Source organism: Argentina anserina, chromosome 7, assembly GCF_933775445.1.
Source record: "Argentina anserina chromosome 7, drPotAnse1.1, whole genome shotgun sequence".
Classification (NCBI taxonomy): Eukaryota; Viridiplantae; Streptophyta; class Magnoliopsida; order Rosales; family Rosaceae; genus Argentina; species Argentina anserina.
In genome coordinates this window covers 8,348,132-8,370,012 of record NC_065878.1, presented here as the reverse complement: position 1 = coordinate 8,370,012, position 21,881 = coordinate 8,348,132, and the positions used below count along the sequence as shown (strand labels likewise).

General features: G+C 35.7%; 1 protein-coding gene across 3 annotated transcripts; it reads right to left on the bottom strand.

The window, feature by feature from the left end:
• Window positions 1-7,011: 7,011 nt before the first annotated feature.
• On the bottom strand, window positions 7,012-19,358 carry LOC126801981 (DNA-directed RNA polymerase I subunit 2). Of its 3 annotated transcripts, none has more exons than XM_050529489.1 (27): window positions 19,063-19,358; window positions 18,876-18,949; window positions 18,676-18,795; window positions 17,881-17,957; window positions 17,701-17,764; window positions 17,313-17,383; window positions 16,652-16,729; window positions 16,500-16,545; window positions 15,956-16,136; window positions 15,815-15,867; window positions 15,613-15,686; window positions 14,912-15,029; window positions 13,642-13,729; window positions 13,386-13,501; window positions 12,438-12,565; window positions 12,286-12,365; window positions 11,665-11,906; window positions 11,396-11,560; window positions 11,100-11,264; window positions 10,907-10,981; window positions 10,218-10,312; window positions 10,071-10,146; window positions 9,667-9,792; window positions 9,388-9,522; window positions 8,774-8,986; window positions 7,795-8,052; window positions 7,012-7,700 (listed from the first exon to the last, which is right to left on the bottom strand). In XM_050529489.1, the coding sequence occupies exons 1-27, from the start codon at window positions 19,232-19,234 to the stop codon at window positions 7,290-7,292; spliced, it is 3,501 nt and encodes a 1,166-aa protein (XP_050385446.1). In that variant the 5' UTR covers window positions 19,235-19,358; the 3' UTR covers window positions 7,012-7,289. The 3 variants fall into 3 exon arrangements, with proteins under 3 accessions (XP_050385446.1, XP_050385445.1, XP_050385448.1); XM_050529488.1 differs by having other exon boundaries at window positions 7,013-7,700; window positions 10,218-10,321; window positions 19,063-19,357; XM_050529491.1 differs by lacking the exons at window positions 18,876-18,949; window positions 19,063-19,358 and having other exon boundaries at window positions 7,013-7,700; window positions 10,218-10,321; window positions 17,885-17,957; window positions 18,676-18,732.
• Window positions 19,359-21,881: the final 2,523 nt, after the last annotated feature.

The following is a 21,881-nucleotide window of genomic DNA, read 5'->3' as shown; positions in this document are numbered from 1 at the left end:
TTTACCGGAAATTCCGACGGTTAAACGAGGTCCGAATTGGATGAAATTTTAAAATGATCACTAAATATATATAATGATCACATCGGATGGTGTCGATCAATTCTGATAAGTTTCATTCATATAGTCGCTTCATAATGTGATAGTTTTATTGTATGGTATATTAGTGTTGTTTTTGGTTTACCGGAAATTCCGACGGTTAAACGATGTCCGAATTGGATGAAATTTTAAAATGATCACTAAATATATGTAATGATCACATCGGATGGTGTCGATCAATTCCAATAAGTTTCATTCATATAGTCGCTTCATAATGTGATAGTTTTATTGTAACCCTAATATAAAAGATTATGATACATTAGTGGACACTTCGGCGATCGACAACTCCAGTTTGAAATATGGTCGATCGACACCAGTAGATGTGATCGGTATATATATTTAGGGAACCCGTAAAAATTTCGTTCGTTTTGAATATGGTTTGACCGTCCGTACCAACGGTCAACCAAAAAACATGCTTTTTCACATAATAAAACCCCCATTGACTGGGGCATTGTCAAATAAATTTCCTTGTTTCGACCACGCACGATCGATGACAAAAATTATGTGATTTCAAATATGTAAACAACTTTTCTCATTCGCATCTTGGTAATGGGTCCACCCTTAGGGTATATTAGTGTTGTTTTTGGTTTACCGGAAATTCCGACGGTAAAACGAGATCCGAATTGGATGAAATTTTAAAATGATCACTAAATATATATACTGATCACATCAGATGGTGTCAATCAATTCCGAAAAGTTTCCTTCATATAGTCGCTTCATAATGTGATAGTTTTATTATACCCCTAATATAAAGGTTATGATACATTAATGAACACTTCGGCGATCGACAACTCCAGTTTGAAATATGGTCGATCGACACCAGTAGATGTGATATGTATATATGTTTAGGGACCCGGTAAAAAGTTCGTCCATTTTGGACATGATTTGACCGTTCGTACCAACGGTCAACTAAAAAAGAGGCGTTTTCACATATTAAAATCCTCATTGACCGGGGCTTTGCCTAATGGGTTTCTTTGGTGCGACCGCATACAATTGGTGACAAAAATTAGGTGATTTCAGATATGCAAACGACTTTTGCTGTTCATATTTTGGTAATGTGTCTTCCCTTATGACATATTAGTATTGTTTTTGGTTTACCGGAAATTCCGACGGTTAAACGAGGTCCGAATTGGATGAAATTTTTACAAGTTCACTATATATATATATATATATCAATCATATCGACTGGTGTCGATCGATCTCGAGAAGTTTCCTTCATATAGTTACTGCATATTGAGGCAGATTTAGTAATTACACATCCGCTTGTATATATATATATATATATATGTTTGTTTTAGCAAACTTATTTGAAACATACATATATGGGCATATAAACATAGATGATTATATATACATATATAACACTACAAAAGAGAAACATATAATTATATATAATATAAACCTAAAATCACATTAATCAAATCAAATATTCGATAAGATAAACGTAAAACGACATTATTTTATAAATAGTTCGGTTTTTCGGTTCGGTTCGGTTTCTTATGTGCCCAAATTGAAACCAAACCGATTAATTCAGTTCGGTTCGGTTTTTCTTGTGTTCGGTTCGGTTTTTTCGGTTTCGGTCCGGTTTTTTCGGTTCGGTTTTCGGTTTTTCGGTCTTAAGTGTCACCCCTAATATCCACAGTGACATAGTATTTTCTAGTGAGTGGATGATAACACTTGTATACCTTCTGACTGCTTCCATAACAACAACAAAAACACACTTAATCGCCCGATGATCCAACATAGACTTTCTCTGACTTTTAGGAACATGAATAAAAGCCACACAACCAAAAACATGGGCATGTAGATTGTGAAAAGAGGGTAAGAACCTCAACATGAATGTTCCCTTCAAGAAGACTAGATGGAAGATGATTGAAAAGGGTTTGGTGAACAATCCCATGACTTTTACAAAACTGTTGAAAGACATAGTTGACATACCCCCCCCCCCAATTATCAAAACGAAGAACTCTAATGGTGCTATTATACTATGTTTGGACATGAGTATGAAAAACTTGAAAAGCAGGAAAAACCTAATCTTTTGTGTGAATGAGAACAATCTATGACACCCTAATGCAATCATCAATAAACGAAACATTGTTACTCATACCCATGGTTGTAGGCTTTTTGGAAGGTCCCCAAACATTATACTGAATTAATTCAAAAGGGATATGACTCTTAGAATAACTCAGATAATAGGTAGAACGATGACTCTTAGCAAGGAAACATGTTTTACAACTCAAATGACTCATCCACACCAATAAACAGAGAGGGCATGCTATTTTTCATAACATGGAAATATGAATGTCCCAATCAACGATACCACAACCAAATTTCACTTAGCTGATTAGAACGTGTTGTCAAAGCGGTTTGTGGTTACATATGTCTGATCTAGGTGAAACAATCTACCCATCAAATCCCCCCAACCAAGCATCTCCATGGGGAAAAAGGTTACAAAGCATCGAGACTCAGTGTTCAACTGGGGAACATATAACAAGTGATGTGATAAATCAGGTACATATAGAACATTATGAAGTTTAAAAGTAGGTGTGATACGAACTAACCCTCTACCGAACACTGGAAAAGCCTCACCATTAGCATGAGTGACATAAGACACTGGTGGAGAAGACAACTCAGTAATAAAGTAAGATTTATCATATGTTATGTGATCAAAGGCACTATAATCAATAATCCAAGTATCAAAACCAACAAATTTAGATCAAAGCCATACCGATCTTATCACCAGCCCGAGGTTTTAGAGTCACAGAAGTGTTACCATTAGTGCATAATTGCCCCACAACATGTCTGGAGTCGTGTGAGAACTCAACTCTTAAACCATTCCTACCATCTAATTCCCAAATAGCCCTCTCAGCATCTCTCATGTGGACAAAATCAATGAAAGCATAACCTGATGTTTTCATTGCAACCCATATTCTTCTTATAATTCCAAAGTTACGGAACTCAATATCAAGCTCTCATTCTGTAACCCGAAAATTCAGATTGCCAACATACACATGAGTCTTTTTTTGTTCTTGGTGTACCGACCAAATGGCCCAGGAAGATTGAGAAGGAATGAAACCCTAACAATGGGGTTCAATTCCACAAGTAGATTGCAGCGGAAAAATAAAGAGAGAAAATCATTTAAGATCTTTGCTCTGATACCAAGTCAAATAAGATACAATTTGGAGAATGATTTTCTGATATTTATTCATCTCACACTAGAGAATACATTGTACTACAACATTACGTACTACCATAAAAAAAAGTAAGTACTAACTACATGATGTACGTCCCTCATTATATTATATGACTCATGCTTACAATATCCTAGTCATTTCCAACAACCTATCATCCGTGAAGTAAATTGAGTTCTCTTCACATTCTGGAAAGTTGTGGCAAGATAACGACATATAATGATTTCCCCCAGAAATAGAGTTGGATTGTTCAGACTTTCCACCTTGTTTCACTCCCTCTATTTTCTCACCTTGTGCCCACTCTTCTAAACTCATGTCATATGTTCAATTGCTCAATTATTATCTATTTTTGAGTTGAGAAAAAACACATGGCATGGGTTTAGAAGGGTGAGCAAATGAAAAGTGGTCGGCAAATTTGCTTCCAACCATTTGAGAGTAGACTTTAGCCTATAGATAATGAAGTGGAAGGTTCTATAAGGACGAAGAACACCTAGGTATTTCGGATTGTCCTCATCATAAGAAGCAGTCTTCTTTATAAATCGTCTTACGAACAAAAGTTCACCCGAGCATTCCACCAAATAATTCTTACCAATAAATGGGAAACGACCCAATAGGTAGCAGATGATCTGTTTTTTACAGGGAGACGCTGTCCCAGGTCCCAAACTTCAACTGAGCCATCCTTTGCATATACAGATAATTGGCCGTTTGTACTGTTGAACATAATGGCATGATCATAGTCTTCAATCTGGCCGAAGCCAGTCCATGCATCATCTCCCTGCAGTGGCAGAACCTGAAAAATAATCTTGGAGGGGCCATTTTTTTTTGAAGAGGCAATTTATACTAAACATATCACTAACTGTGTAATTAAAACCTAATTAAGAAAAGAATTAATTTTCGCTAGAGAGGCCATGTCCCTCTCTGTCCTCCAAAGAGATCCGCCACTGTCTCAAATATATGTTGATACACTGAAGTTACTCTAGTCAATCACTCCTAAAGAGAATAGAATTTATATATCAGTGACCTGTTTTCTATAATCTTATATCCAACAATTAAATATATGTTTTGATCTTACCAATCTCATTTGCATAAACCATTGAAGCTATGTGATACATGAATGATAAATCAGAGGTGCCTCCGGGAGAGCAGTCAGTTAGGAATTGCGTCAAGTTTGCGTCAACGTACTCAACTAAGTGTGTTGTATTTGTAGGAGCATCTACATTACTTGCAAGTCAAAAAATAAAAGACAATTGTTTTGTGCACCTCTTTTACTCCTAATCCAAATTATGTATAATTTGGAAATTCACTCTCCCGTCGCCACTACAAAGTAATAGTGTTTTGTGGTATTTTTAGATTGCAATCATGGGGCTGGTTATGTCTAGAGAATATAGTTTTTCTTATCATAAAATCAGTCTCTTTGATCTCACTTGTCATCAGAGGAGACCCTTTTCTGCTCATTTCTTCAGTTTGTTGCAGTAAAGCACCAAATGATTGTGTGATTGATTAGTTAAAAGGTATGTACGTAGTAAGAACTTTACCAAAGAAATTAGTTAACAGCCTAACACTAATGTTTGAGCACTGATTTTTAAGTTTGTTGAAGCAACATTGTTAAAGAAATCTTACTGAAAATCATAAGAGTCTAGTCGGTCACTGCTAAAGCTACTACTTTCATTTCTAGTTTGAAGCATTAAGTACGAATAGATGATTTTTCTATCATTAGCTAAACTGATGCAAGATATATATGTGTGTGTGTGTGTGTGTGTAGTAAGAACTTTACCAAAGAAATTAGTTAACAGCCTAACACTAATGTTTGAGCACTGATTTTTAAGTTTGTTGAAGCAACATTGTTAAAGAAATCTTACTGAAAATCAAAATACGAATAGATGATTTTTCTATCATTAGCTAAACTGATTGCAAGATATATATGTGTGTGTGTGCGCGCGCCTAGGATGAAATGTAAGATATATATATATATATGTGTGTGTGTGTGTTTAGTTAAATTAGTTTCCACCGTCCAGTTGTTGCAGAAGATTACTTCCATTTGCCTTCTTGGCCTCTTGAAATTTCACCTTGAAACAAGGCATGATATCATATCTTCTGTTCTTCACCGGAGGGGCCATGCACCCCTCTGGCCTCCAAGAGGTTCCGACACTGTCTCCCTGCTTCCAGAAAGCAAGCAGTTTTGTTCTCCAGAAGTCCAGAAAATCATAGTAAATTATTACAACAACGAAGTCCTTACTGGAAGACGACAAAGGTGGTGGCTTTGAGGAGGTGACAACTTTTTTTTTGGTCAAAAGAGGAGGTGACAACTTTGATGATATATGCCCTGCTCATGTTTGGAAGTGGTTTTCCTATTGATGGGAGTTCAATCTTTTCTCCACAAAACGGATTTAAAAGCCGAGCAGCTCCGTTCACCTCGATAAGGACCAGCCACCCATGTCATGAACCGACACACCATGCATCAGGAATATCTCCAAACGCGTTTTTGATGGTGTAGTACTTGAACTCTGCGGGGTTGAAGAAGCGATGGACATGGTTTTCTTCACCACCAGGAATCATAAGCCATGGGGTTTGAGGCATGTCGAGCGTGAAATATGGGGCGGAGATATAAGATTTTGCAGTCTTATACCAATAAAAGCAGACAGCTTCAAAGCGAAGGATGTCTACTGAAGCTGGCTTTTTCATGATTAGCTCTACTAGTTCAGCAGGGAGCTCAGGCCACCTTGACCATATGGCTTTTCTCTTCTTCTTTTTTTGCAATTATGTCGTATGAAAACGTGGCTGAATTGAATTTGATACTGGTAGTCTGGTACCCGATAAATAGGCTTAAGAATCCTAGCTAGTTTGGACCCAACTTGTAATCCCATAACGTAAGATCGAAATAGAATCATATATTCATACGTGAATTCAATTCAATATTATATTGGATATCTACATAGGGTCAGAGTCCTGGTTTTATCACAAAACTAAGAGCTAGAAGATATTATCTGAACTCAAATAAATAAATAAAAAGGCCAGTGATGACGTGATGTACAAGATTGTAATTGAAGGACCTAGTCGTGTTTTTATATGCATGCTTTCTTTGATATGGGTTTTCAAACCATCTGCCTCCCTTTCGTCCATATATTCAGTGTAACCAGGCAAAAAATAGAGAAAAAATGGTGACAATGGTGAAAGTGTTTGTAGTGGAGATGGGCATTGGAAGGAAGGTTGAAGTTGAAGACAATCTAAATAAAAACCAAGAACAGGTTCAGAACGAAAGATCCAACACTAGGTTGAAATATATTAAGGTCCACGCTTACCCTTAAAGGAAAAATTAGGCAAGAGCAGCAATACTATTGAATCATAATTCAGTCCCTTTCTTCTCTCACAAATCACAAATGATGCTGTCGAAGAATATACAGAGATTGTGAAAAAAGTGTCGGGACAGAGTTTGTGGAGATCAGATTTGATTACGTCGTATAAATATCACAACTCGTAATCGCGAGTCCATCTGTTGATGGGAAAATTTCCAAGGGTCATCGGGGTGATGTGGATCAATGTATGTATTCATTGATCACCCAAACTACCAGCACTGCTCTCAGTCTCACAATGTTAATACGTCAAGTTCTGAAAATTACTCTAGAAGATTCTATTCTTCTATCTGTTCAGTACTCCGGTATACGTATATGGATCAATCAGCAATCCAAACTAAAATTAATGAAGTAAACAGAAAGAGCTCATAAATATGAATATGTGAAGATCTAAGCACAACCTACAAAAACTAAAGTCCCTCCCTCCCTCCAACCTTTCATTCATTCATATCTAACTACCGAGGCCGCTCCAACAAATCTCTCTACTCCGCGACAATATTGTATTACTCATTAGTGGACATACATATTTCAAAACTCGCTAGCTCTATTCCTAAGCTTGTTCCAAGGGGCAGAGATTCCGGTCCACCCTCTACCCAACTTGAGTGACATTTTACCGTACTGTTCAGTCGCTTGAGATTTTAGGTTCTTGATTTCAAGCTCCGCTTGCATTGCTCAACTGGAGGTTCAGTTTTATGTTCATAGCTGCTAACTCAGCAGCCAAATATCTAAAGACATAAGGCATTGCAACTGTCTCCATCCCTTTACTTGTCTTACATGCTAGGCAAATCACCTTCTTGGGAGCTCTCATAGGGGGCAAGCCGGGTATTTCACGAACCCGTACTTGTGGCTGGACTGATGAGGTTGTTAGTATGGATCCACAAAGGGAACATACATCAGCAATGTGATAATCGGAACATGTATGAAGTCTATCGTGCAGCAGATATGCTGCCCCATGTGCAAGCAAGGAGTCTCTCTCCATTTCACCAAAACGTATACCACCACCTCGTTTTCGTCCTTTTATAGGCTGCCGTGTGACTTGATCTACCATTCCCGTAGCACGAACCTGCATGTTGAACAGAAGCATTAGAAAAGAAACCTATAGTCAAAAGCAGAGAGAACCATGATCCATGAAAGTTGTTATCCCGAGAATCTTAAACCTGAAATTTGTCTGAAACCATGTGCCGTAATCGCTGATAGTAAACAGGACCGATAAAAATTTCACACGTGAGTTCTGTTCCGTAGACACCACTGTACAATACCTCTGCACCATGGTAGTTAAACCCTTTAACCTTTAACATTTCACCAAGTTCATCAACAAGAGTTTTGGATTTCTCTCCATTGGTTCCTTCATTATCTTTCTTCTCTGAATTAGCAAATGGAGTCGCATCAACATATTTTCCATGTAAGCTACCACCCTGTGGTGAGAAAACATCTCAGAAAATATTACAACTCTTCTACAATTCTAAACATAATACTTAAAACTGCAGCCTACGAATGAACTAAATCTACTCCATTTATAACAAAAGCAGTGGAGCATATACTGACAATGTACAAAAAAAGGAATCACACAGATAGTATCATCATGGTATCAATTTATAATTTTTGGTCCATGAATTTTGAATTACTTGATGGTATCAAGTTGTGATTAAATTACAATGGCAATTAAGCACCTGGGATCTTTTAGACTTAATTTGGATTTGAAGTGAAAATAATCAAAAACAGAAATCCTGAGTTTTAAATAAGCAATATCCCACATGTTTTATGAAATCATGGTTATTTAAATTAAATTTCACAAATAAGCACCTTATAAAAAACTTGCCAACAAGACAATTAACTCGTAATGGTAATAATAAGTGCTTATTTGCTCAAACCTCAATACCAAACTAAGCCTTAGACCCTTAGTAAAAGTATTTCTAAAACACACGTCTTTTTCATGGTCAAATAGAAAAGACCCTGCAGCATGCTTTTTAAAATCAAACTCTAGGCTCTCATTGCTTGTTTTGAATTGTGCTGGGTCAGGTTTTGAAGTGGGATAAATATAGTGACAGTATATTAGGTGTCTGCCAAGTACCAATATTAGTACCCTATAAGGGTATCAGCAAACTTTAAAACATGATTTGTACAAGTCCAGGGTACCTTTGCAGCCACTGACTCCAAAAGCATGGCTATTGTCATTCTTGAAGGAAATGCATGTGGATTGATAATAAGATCTGGGCGCATTCCTGTAACTCCAGAAAAAGGCATATCAATGTCAGGCCACAACTGGGAGCAAACTCCTTTCTGTCCATGTCGGCTGCTAAATTTATCGCCTATTATAGGGTTTCTAGGGTGCCGAAACCGTATGTTCACCTGCTCCAAAAGAAGATTGAAAGACAACACGGGAAATGTAAGCCTGCAACATAGAATTATGCTTTTCTTTCAACATTGATTGACCTATGGGTTGCACAATAACTATGATAATCAATATAGCCCCAGTATATTCCACTATATCGAATTAATATATAAAACAATTTGACCCCTTGCAGAATAAGAAAACATATTTGGGGGAAGAGGGCCAGGGTTGGGAATGAAAATGTGCTACCGGTGAGAAAAATTGACAAAAAGCTTTGGCTTTTCAAGGTTGAAAATTTGATATATCTCTTTGTGTCTATAGTGAAGCTGCTATTAGTTCACTCTTGGTTCTGCTTGAGATATTATCTTATAATATTGTATGAAACTCAATCTCCAGCATAAGAATGTTGTCAACTCACCTTCTGAAGGTGCTTCTTCCCATCAATAGCAACATAGTCAACAAAAGCAGGTTCTGACCCCTTTCTTTTGGTCGTTTTTATCTCACCTGTTACCTCATTGTAAGTGCTATAATAGGGTTCATCTGGATTTATTGTCTGAAATTAAACAAAGATCAAGGTCAATACAAAATTATGCTATGGCGAGCTTAAAGTGAGCAAAAATTGCAATTATCAGGTTCTAACAAATATAGAAAACACGATGCTATGCTGGAAAGGTGAAAACCCTAACAGAAATCTAACCTGACCCACATAAGGAAGACCATCTGAATCGATCAAAGAATGATGCGACTTATTAGTAACACTTCTCTTGAACGATCGCTGGGATCCCGACCTACTCTTTTGATCAGACAAGTCAACGGATTCCGTCTGCCAAAACCCATTATTGGATCAGTATAAGCACATGTTTAACCACAAAAAAAACCCCACACACCCAGTTCATACATCTACTAATATCAATTTGTGTGTGTGAGAGAGAGAGAGAGAGAGAATATGGATGGACACCATAGTTTGGCGGTATTTATATAATAATAATTATCTTTAGGAAAATTTGAAGCCCAAGAGAGTTATTTAGGTAGTTTAGGTGATCATAACACATACCCAAATCCATCTATATAAAAAAAATCTTGTATAGCTTTGTGACAAACCTGGTATACTAGTCCATGAAACATTCCGCGATCTACAGATGACTTGCTTAGAATCATAGCATCCTCCATATCATACCTACATGTCATAAGACACAAGATTCACAAATGCTAGAAAAGATTAACATATGTTATGGACAAAATTCTTACCCAGTATATGACAGTACAGCAACGATTGCATTTGTGCCCGTCGGATATTCATCTACACAGTAATTTGTATATGTTTTTGTGCGGACGATGGGAGACTGAGGAGTCTAACAATGAGCAATTTTCAACAAAACAATGAATTAGGGTGAGATTTAAAGAGCCATAAAAACAAGTGATGAGTAGTAATGATTATGTTGTAGCACACAAACATATAACAGACATGTTAATTAACACAACCAGTATTCTGGTACATGCATTTCTTGCACAAAAAAGGTGCAATTATAATAAGAACAATCATGCAGTGACATTAAACAAGAAGAGAGAAAAAGGCCGAGTCCATAAGAAAAACTTAAAAAAAGACTATTACGGTATGAGTTCAGGGAGATAGTTGTATATCAATTGGAAGCTACAGCAGAGGAATAAAAACAAAGCCCAAATACCAATATCATGCACAGCACTAATAACTTTCGTATTAATTAACCATGTTCTACATATGCCTGATAAGAACTCTCCTCCTTTTAAGGGAGATCATTATATTCCCCCTCCAGTAAAGCAATGCTGCCCAACCCACAAGCCTTGTCTTTTGGGTAAGTTATGCTCAAATACTTGAGAGCAGTGAATGTATGACATGATTTCCTTCTTTATTTTTAACAAGAAAGTAGAATGAAAGAAACCAAATGAAGATAACTAACCTTTAGATGATACAACTTCTGATCTGCACGATTGCGTAGCGCTTGTAGAGAAAACCCCATTGTTTGTTTTGCCATCTATAATAAAAGATAAAGAAAAGGAATGTAACAAATGTCACAGTAACCAATTTAACAAAGAGCAAAAACATTATAAAGATTAATAACAAAGAGACTGAAGGGCCAAACAGATAAGAACCTGACACTGGTACATATTTCGTGGACTTTGATTATGTTCTGACCAGGGAGTAAGATTAGCAACAACACTTAGCATCCCAGTTGGATGAATTTCTTCATGGGTTGCAGGGAATGAATCTTTCCTTCCACCGTCTCGACCATCAGGACATTGTATTTCCATAAACACCTAATATAGCAAGAAATGCAGCAGTTAATCATATATTTAGATCCCTAGCATCTTGTGATCAAAGCAAGGACCTCATGATCACAAGTAATTCTTATCAAGGTAAGAACTTTGATCTAAAATTGAGTATTAACCTGTTCAAAGGGCCCAATGAGTTCAATATTTTGACCTTCAACACCAGGAACTGAAATATTCTTAACTGGCCGAATAAATCTTGAAGGATTTGTGAAAAGGTACAGACCAGGATATGCCCCACCCATGCTGAGAGGAACATATCCCACTTCCAAGTCATCTGGAATCTGAGGCATATATCATTTTTTCCATCAGTAGAAATGTAATAAACATCATACAGTTTAAGATGCTTAGAACAAAAAATAATGAAATTAAGGAGAAAAAAACAGACCACAGAAGCAGCCGACACTTTCAGCTTCCTTAAATGAGCCACAACTTTCTCAACTTGAGTGGAAGATATATAACCAACAACTCGACCATCTAAAAGAACAGAAAGATTGGCAGGAAGACCCTCATGAACCAACATTGGCAGTGATGGTATCATTCCCATTTCAATCAGAACATTAAGAATAGACATTCGAATCTTAGAGAAATCTTTAATGTTCCCTTGTGCATCAAAGTACGATGTAATTCCTGAAACAAGTATGATGAAATGAGTCACTGGTGGTCACAAATAACAAAAAAGAATAATCAATAAAGAATACTAAAACACATCCACATTAATTTGCAGCTTATTAGAATGCACACATCAGTGTTTATTCAAGCAATGATATCTTGCAAATTTCTCTGGAAATGGCTCTATTTGAGTAGAATTGTATCGTAACAGTTGAGACACTGCTTGACCAGAAGTTATGCCCCAACACATACCAAAGTTATCGGCTAAATGCTTGAGCCACAATTAGACATGACACAGTAAATACACAGTAGGGAATTACCAACTAGTACAATTGGTTTTCGATTAACCCAACTTTTTATTTAAAGTAATGAATTCTCTAAAATGTGAAAAACTTACTACAAGTGCGTGTCATATGGTTCAACAAGCCACATGGCTCTCCATCAGGTGTGTGCACAGGGCAAAGGAAACCCCAAGATCTGCAAGTAAAAGAAAAAAAATGAATAATAATCAACAAGTGAATTCTGAAGAGCCTAAAAAACAATACTTACTCAGGAAGCAATTTCCGAACACTTGTGGTACGAAGCCCAGCAAAGGAAGCCCCTCGATGAACAGCACGAAAATGCGATAGAAAACGCAAAAAGTTAAGCCTTTCTGCCTGAACTGAAAAGCCAGCCCTCTAAAATGTATTTATAAAACAAAACGTTAGAAGAAATTAAACGAGCAACTTTTTGGTAAAACAGAGTAGAATGCTTGCAGTATATCAATAATAGGAAAGTTTGATATTTGATAGTGACAGTTAATCAACTTTTGTAAATTCTTCCCGACATGAATATTGTCATATTTGTTTAACAATGAAAAAATGAAGGTTCCATCCCATTTTATATTTACTAACAAATGAATTCCCCTAACAAGAAAATATACCTCACACCATAGAGAAAAAGACAGAAAACTGAAATAAAGCGCAGGTTAGAATTCATTTCATATCATGCTTTTATGTCATTTCACTCTCCGAACTACTGGGGTTACCTACACAGAACCTTTTGTGATCAGTGTGCAAAATGAAACTACATAATATAGCAAAAATCAGGCCTATTCGACTTTTTGTGACTCCATTCAGATTACTTCCAATAGTGCTTGTAAAAAGAACCAAGGTAAGTAGAGAAACAGACTTGATTGGCACAACCTTAATAATTCAGAGTCAATTGACACAACCCCTGTAATATACAGAAAACAATTGAGAAGCTAATTATATACAGAAATTGATATAAAACCAGGAAAAACTAGTAGACTTGGTAGCCCCTAATAAGTATATTACCCTTGACCTCTCGATTTTCATATCAGAAGTAGAACTCTTTTTTGTGTCACTCAAGCACCTAGTTGAGGACCAGAAGACCACAACCAAACACCACTCTAGTATCTATAATTAGTAAGAAACTATTGTATGTTATGCATTTAGTACGATAGCTATGTTAATAAGCTAAGCAAGAAGTCAATACCTGCTGCAGATCTAGACCAGTTTGAGTATTAATTCTTCCAGTTTTCAACATATTCTCAATCGCTGAACTGATTTGCCTTGTAGGATTTTTATCCAGAACCTTTTTTAAGCTATCAACTGCATTATCAGAAATAAATCGTGAGTTCCTGAAAGATAATTAAATGAAACTACTGTAGATAAGTTTAGCAAAACTAAAAACTTCAGTAAGTTGTGTAATGCATGGCTGGAAGAGAAAGAGGGGGAAAGTTGAACCTTACCACTGCCAAAATTGATATTGTTGTTTTCCTTTTTTATCTCATCTTCAAGAAGCTTTTTTGTCCTTTGCAACCAATCCTCTAATTTTTCCTGTAAGTGACAACAAAATATAAGCGAAGGTAACAATACAGACACTAACATACTGGTTTTTATATATCAGTAGGTACTGGAGATAAAACATTAATGACCATGTCATTAGATATACTCCCTCGAGACCTATTTTCTTCTGAGTGAACATCTTTTGGATCATATCTACTCCAGGTAACATATCTACCCACCAGAAAAATTACAAAACAAAAGAAAAACAATTGGCTTAGATCAGTGCAGTTATTGCAGCATATGTTAAAACTAGTACTTCTGGTAGTTATATAGTCCATATGAGTTATGCTGCATGGCCTATACCTCAAGAATCAAAATCAAAATCAAAATTAAAAAAAGATTTGAGCAAGCTTTTGAAAAGACTGCTCAAGCCAAATGCAGGTAATTATTTACAAAAAGAAATGGCATACATTAAACCATGAGTAAAGCATACCAAATGCATAATCTCACCCTCACAATGAAATTTTATAATAGAAAAAAAAAACTTAAAAGTTCACTGAAGGAGAACTTATTGTTGAAGCAATATCCTGGACTCTTATTGTCATTTAACTATAGATTTTGCTCTTAGCTAAAGATATTTATTGGCCGGGACGTCAACAGTAAACCAAGTAATCTTATCAGTTAATTGCTAAATAAAATATGCTTGATAACAAGAGTTATTCTTTAAATCCAACTTCTCTTTCATATTTTATTTTTCTCATCCTACTTTCTTCAATCGAGAAACTTCTCATTCATTAGAACTAAAATCAACATTTATACCATTATTAACAAATTGGCAGGAACAAAATCAGGGAGAAAGAAGCAAAGATCACACATATTCAGAACTTAAATTCATTGATTCTACTTCCTAATTTTTTATTGATTTTAAGACAGCAATTACGGTTCCAGTAACAAAAAGCATGGATTCAAAAAAAATTTGATAAAAGTACATATCTTTTCCCCAACAAAAACTAATGACAGTCTCAGAAAGTACAATAATGAATATGCTACTCCTTTAAATGCACATATACCAGCACCCTAGAATGCTTTAGACCATATAATGCCTTAATTACTCTCCTACAGAATGTCAACCTGGAATCGGGCACTTGAAAATCTAAATTTTATTTCCTAAGTACACATGGCATATGCCTTCAAATTGAAAAAAATAAAACATAAAAAAGCTGTGTAATCTACCTTGAGATATATGGTAATCAAGTGCCCAGGAAGCAGGACTTCTTGATTTTGCAAGGAATCTGGGTTGTCAAGCACCGAAGTCTGATCCATCAGCGAAAAAAGTTTCTGCACCATGAATCTACAAAAGAAGAAATTTCAGAACTGATAGACAAACCTAAAATAATAGAGATTTATAGTGAGGAAGAGTGAAAAGTGAAAGCATGATCGAATTACAGAAAATTGAAGAAGTAGATCCCTTTCTTGAGAGGAATCTTCACCGCTCTAATAAAAAGTGAAGACACAGATGCAACATATACACCATCCTCTTAACAATTACTTTCTGAGATGATTAATCCCATTTGGTAAAATTAAATTTCTTTAACAGGGATCTTTTCCACAAAGAATGGCCATATGATTATCATCATCATACAAAAGTATAGTAGTGTTCACGGTTGTGCATGTTCATCATAAGAATGCAACATAAATTCTAATTCCATTGTCTTTGTAAGGGTGAATCTAGTAGGGGCATAACATATGGACAACGCAGATCAATGGATTGTTATGGTTAGTGACCACCCTTTACTTTCTTTATCAAAGGTATCACTCTTAATAAAAATTTGCACACGAGGTTTGGTAATTTTTTTTATAGTAGGCATATATATATAGATAGATATATAAATGTGTATATATATGTATAGAAAGAGAAAGGGAGAGTATCTAACATGAGCAGATTGAATTTGTCTTCATTCTTATCTAGGTGAACAAATATGTAGTCCTTGAGAACGGCATCTCCAACCTACCAAAAGAGAATGAATTAGCACATATGAACTATATGGGAATCCAAACAAATCACAAGTAGCTTGTCTGATTCAAACTCCTTTCTAGGAACAAAAGGAGAGTGAAAGATTGCAGATCATGACTTACAACTGAGTAAGGTTCATTCTCCAGTCCACCCATTAGAGGTAGGAAGTGCTCACCTGAAAATGATCAAGGGGATCACTCTACATACATCTGACATTATAAATCCTATCATAGGAAGACCATGAGAAGACACTAGTATGTTACCGATGTGTTCTAGACATTGACTACGAGTGAAAAGACCCAAGTCCACCACTTCATTTATAATAATTTGTGCCCTCTCACCAACAAGCTGAGTGCCAACAGCACCTTTCCCTTTCTCATTTTTTGCAGGATAACAGCATGTCAAACTCGCATAAAGTTCACTATCAGGAGTGTCAATGAGAGCCTAATAACGAAAAGTCAGAGTTATAATTTTGTTCAAGGAAAACATGATGGGAAGTATCATATATGCAGTATACAATTAGTTCAGATTGCGGAAATAGAACGGCACAAACTGATAAAAATATAGCTTGATGAAAAAAAATTAATGGAAATGCTTATGAGAAGAAGAGCCAACCAGAAGTTTCACCATAGACCTTTGACCATGACTAAAAGATTCTAGTCTAGTGCACAGTTACATCAAAGTAGATATAGCCAATTCAATAATACAGAAGATACAGATATGTGTGTGTGTGTGTGTGTGTGCGAGAGAGAGAGAGAGAGAGAGAGAGAGAGAGAGAGAGTAAAATTAGTAGTTTGAAAAAAACACCTTTAAAATAAGACCCACAGGAAGCAAGAACTCCTTCCCCTGAATCCTGCAAAATCAGGTAATACACAGTTTTTTCAATTAAATTATTATAAAAAACAATAAAAAATAAACAAACCAAAATCTATTGTAGAGTCAAACGTAAAACTGCTTACCAAACACCAAGTCTTGCACTTCCATTTTGCAGGTAGTACAATTTGACTGTTACAGAAGACTGATCATCTCTTGCACATCTAACATAACAGTAAAAGGGCATCAAATTAAATAAACATCATTAAAATTTTCTGAGCTAAAACTCCAAATAATTATAACCAAGGAAAATTATCAAATTTTATTCCAGATCCCAACCAAATTGGATTAGAAAACTGGATTTCAACATTCAACTGTTTAGCCAACTAATAACTCTGATGTAAAACAATATGCACAGGGAGATTCGAACTCAATTGAATTGTCAACCAAACCAAAATTGATAAATTTTCCTATATGTCAGATATACTAAAATAAACATATATAACCAACACTTATCTTTTGATGAAAGAAAATTTGGATGGCAAAAATCACCAAACTTGAAAACTTTGTGCACAAAACGTCAAAGTATTCTCTTTTAAAAAGAAATCCAATAATTATTGGACTGCATTTGGACTGGATACTTGCTGATTTAGCATATTGAATTGATACATGTAGTCAATCTTGAATTCAATCTGCATGCAAGCCTGCTTATAATGTATGCCAAGAGATTCACACTAATTACTACCAACACCAGAACAGGGAAGAATATAACAGCAATAACACATCTGCATGATTTAGAGATAAAACCTTATCACAACTGCTTTATCTGTATATCCTTCCTTTCGATCACGAAATGAATTGCGCACCGTACTCATTAGCTGTAAAACACATAAACATTAAGCTTCCCTTGTAACAAGGAAAATAAGTAACCAACTAGCTCAGTCAGCACATTAAGATATAATTCAAGGGGGCACACAAAAGCCAAAGTTTTATGGAGGCGCTTGCTGGTTGCTATTATTTGGGCCACATGGCTGGCCAAAATAAGAAAAAATTTAAGAAAAAAATTGGAGCAGACCATAAGTATTTATGAGATAATGGGGGTTAGCTCTCCCGCTCTTCCTGACTAGGGTGGACCCTTCAAGAGAGAAATAGCACCTTGGCCTATCACATTGCGTAACATAAAAGGTCCACTTACATAGTTACGCTTTGGTAATATAACAGGTCGAATAACTCTCTCCAGCCCATTTAAAATGAAGTAGCTATAACAACAGAAAAGGCATAACAATTAGAACTAACATAGCAGAAAATAAACTTAACAGAATATCATCTGAAAGGATAGACTAGTTACTGAAGACAGATAAACAAATTTACTTACCCACCCATTTCTGATGACTCTTCTTTGCAAGAAACTAACTGCTGAGGATCATAACCTCTTAAGTTGCAACACTTTGACTGCATTGCAAAAACCACACATCAAATGGTCACCCATCAAAAGAAAAATTGAAGTTGAAGGCTCCCACACAACATATTAGTTAAAAAATTAACATGCCCTAATGAGTTGACCATACTGCTCCTTGTTATTCCCTTCTTTCCTCTGCCAACCCCTCTACATCTTAAGCATCTTCCGAAATTTAACTTAGAACGATTAGACACTAATCAATGTCAAAGGAATCTAACAATGGTGTTCCTCAAATAAGATGTTAAATCATCTCAACCCCCAGCCCCATGACTCGAATTGAGACTGCTTTTCAAAAATCCATCCATAAAAATCATCAAGGGAAGTCTCAAAAATCAGACTAGACTCAAACGCGCCCCAAACACAAACCCAAAAAGCATACAACTCCAACCAAGCAATTTCAAGGGGGAGAAAATTTACTTATCCTTTTCTAATCAATGACTAGATAATAAATGGAGGATGAATTCACAGCACATCAACCTATTTTACAGTAAATGATCCCGGACTAAAATAAACTAAAACATTAAACGTAGAGGCGTCCAGTAGAGATGTGAATGACAGCAAAAGCAATGAGCAGGACATTGTGATAGAGATTCAAACATAGAATCTGTCACATACGTATATCCTAACCTTCAATACGAATACGAACAAATACATAATTTGTCAATTGAAAAAATGTACATTAACAGTAAAAGAAAGAAACGAAAAATGAACCATGAGCATGATGGGAAACTGGCCGAAATTGAACTGCTCTCTGATAGGAGCCTTATCCCCGCGCTGGAAGTAAATGTCTGCCAGCAACTTCCCCGTGTAGGAAATTCGAGTCTGCCGACACTGCATCAATAGACAAGACACACCCGTCAAAACACACACATATCCCTATATCATTTAAAAGACAAGGAAACCAGGTTTACTTCGAAAGGATAAAGAGGCTCGGTGCTCCGATCCTTGAGCGGCCGCCCTAGGATAGGATCGTCGGCGAACCAGAGTGGCAAAAACATTGTCAAGGAATAATTGCATAGCGATAGGAATTGAGAATTTGAATTTGAAATAATTAAAATTAAAATTAAGAGAATTGGATGAACGGGAAAAAAAGGATATTGCGAAGGGTTTCGCCGGTGAGGGGGTTGTTGACTTGGACGGGCTTGATGTCACGGAGCATGACGCCGAGGCCGGCGGCGACGAGGTAGTCGAAAGACTCGATGTGGTGGCGGAAAAGCTCGCGGAGGTGAGTCAGGTCCTCGGCGGCGGTCCTCCTCTTGTGCTGCTGCATCGTGTGGGCCCTTGCTTCGTCTTCTTCTTCTTCTTCTTCGATGGGTTTGTGAAGACGAGAGAGTTGTGTAGAGAGGGGCTGAGAGGTTTACAGGGGTTAGGGTTTTAGGTTTTAAGGGCGTTTGAAAATAGAAACTAGAAAAGTGACGGGGCACGTGTGATGTGAGTGGCAGCTAGCAAACCATCTTTTATACCCACCGCTATAAATCTTTTATTAATAAAACAAGAAAAATTCTAATTTTTAAATTACTAAAAAATACATAATGTATTAACTTTCACAAAATATATAAAGAATATTATCGTAATTTAGACACAAAACTAAAAACAAAATCATTCAAAATATTGTGGGATATTAGAAAAGAAATTATGAGTTTTTGCACGCACGTGTTGAAAGGCTAGTCTTTATAAATTGTATAAAATGATTACATTTTAGGATTGGTAAATTAACTTGCAAACTATCAAAAATTCATGATAGTATAGGTAAGTGAAAGAAGATTTTATTAGTGCGTGATAAAATATGAAATTGTGAAAGATATCGGGGGTTTGAATTTTTTGGGTAGCAAGCTCAGAAGATGGATGAGCATGTGCACAAGGAAATAGTGAAACACAGATTATTGAAGCTATGGATTCTGGCTCTTCACGATAGATTCTTTTACATTACACTACTCTTAATGGGGTCTAATATTAGAAAAGCAATAAAAACACAAGAATGATACAATACTTATATACTTAAATGTCCAATGCAACCCTATTCTAAGTCTAGAAGTCTACAACATCACACCATTGTATTGTTCCTAATTATTTTTTTTATCTCGCACTGATTATAGGGGATAAATCTCTTAGAGCATCTCCCACTATAAGGTAAAATTGGTAAGGTATAAGCTATGTTCGAAATATCGGCGATATCACCGATATATCGCCGATATATCACTGATATTTCGAATCCGATACGATAAGAGTATATCGGTCAATACAAAAATGATGGTCAACGGTCAAATATCGGTCAAACTTTGATTTTTTATTATTTTTTCAATTTTTATTTAATTTTTAAATATTTATTTCCTCTTTTTTTTGAAAAACTTATATGTTTTTTTTCATTTTTTCATATATATTTTTAATTTATATAAATTTTAAATATATATGATGAATTTCAAGACTAAATAATCATTCTTAAATACCTATTTTTATTATTAGATGTCGTTCGTGTACTTTAATTGTCATTAAATCAAGTATTTATTTTCTTTAGTTTACTTAGTACCGTTTTTTTAGTTTATTTGGTACATATTGAAGTATAATTTTATAAATTTTATTGAAAATAAGCAAATCCGATAAAACCGATATATCCCCGATAAAACCGATATATCCCCCGATATATCGTTTTACCTCTCGACCGATACGATGCCGAAAACGATATTTAGACCATTGGGTATAAGTGATATATGGCTTACCACTTTAGCATATTCCTTAGCATCTCTTTTGCCTTTTGTTTTTAAGCTCCCACCATAAGGTATAAATGGTAAGGTATACCGTATACATAGAGTTTTTGGATGACAACGGCTATTAATTGAATCCTGATTGAAAAAACAACTACTATTTTTTTTGTCAATATCTATAACGGCTAATTAACGGACATTTTTGAAAATTCTATATAAACACATATTCACCACATCAAGAGGTGATGATGATCTTTAGAAGTACTAAATTCGGTGATTAGTGACTTCTTTTAATATTTGTGTATTATTTAGTTATTTTACTTTTATACATCAGTGTGTATGGTACTTTTTCCGAGCTCGGAGGTCATCCTCGAGAAGATTTTGAAGATGCTGTTAATTATCGTTTATAAATCATAAGTAATTATTATACATTAAAATAATTTAACTCGATCATATTCAATATTGGGCTCATATGAAAGAGCTCACTGCGAGGTTCATGATGGTACAATAGTTATTTGTAAAAATAAAATTAAGCATGGTATTTATGGAGAAAATTAATATGTAACTAAAATTAAAATGGATATAATTGAAATATTAGAAAAAGTATGAGGATAGATTAGGAAAAAAAATGAAAAATAATAAAAATATAACCAATTTACCTTACATAATGGAATACCATAGATAGTATTACACTGTTCACATAAGTCAAAAAAGAATTGGAAAATGTATATTGATGGTTTTAACTTATGGTGGGAGATGGTCTTACGGTATAGTTTTCAGCTTGGGCATAGATGACAACTACAGCCCTCTAGTCTGTAACAAAGCTGCATTCTCTTTTTATTTCTCCTTGTCATAAGAACAAGACCAGCTTAGTCTACCTTTTCTGTTTTGAATGTTATAATACTATAATTGGAAAAGTAATAATCTCTGCCTTTTCTCTTGATAGAATTATTTTTCCTCGAGGCTCTTTATTAATCAAAATAGATTATGAAACTGTACGCACACATCTCATCACCCAAACTCTCCACTGATCACAAGAACCTAGCTTCTGCATATAATCTCCTCGAGGAAGTTCCACTCACCTCGATCATAGGTTTTCATCATATCTAGTTTCAACCCTCCAAATCTCACTTTATCTCATTACCTCCTCTTCAAGAAATGGGAAATCTCGAAAGTGGCCAAGGAGTTATCAAAGATCAGTTTCCCAAGTACAAA

Excerpts from the sequence above, each read along its gene's own strand:
- LOC126801981 (XM_050529488.1), bottom strand. The coding sequence starts at position 19,234 with ATGCAGCAGCACAAGAGGAGGACCGCCGCCGAGGACCTGACTCACCTC. Across the intron at positions 15,030-15,612 it reads GACAAATTCAATCTGCTCAT|ATTCATGGTGCAGAAACTTT; the intron begins GTTAGATACTCT and ends CTTCTTTTGTAG. Across the intron at positions 10,982-11,099 it reads GAAATATGTACCAGTGTCAG|ATGGCAAAACAAACAATGGG; the intron begins GTTCTTATCTGT and ends CTTTTATTATAG.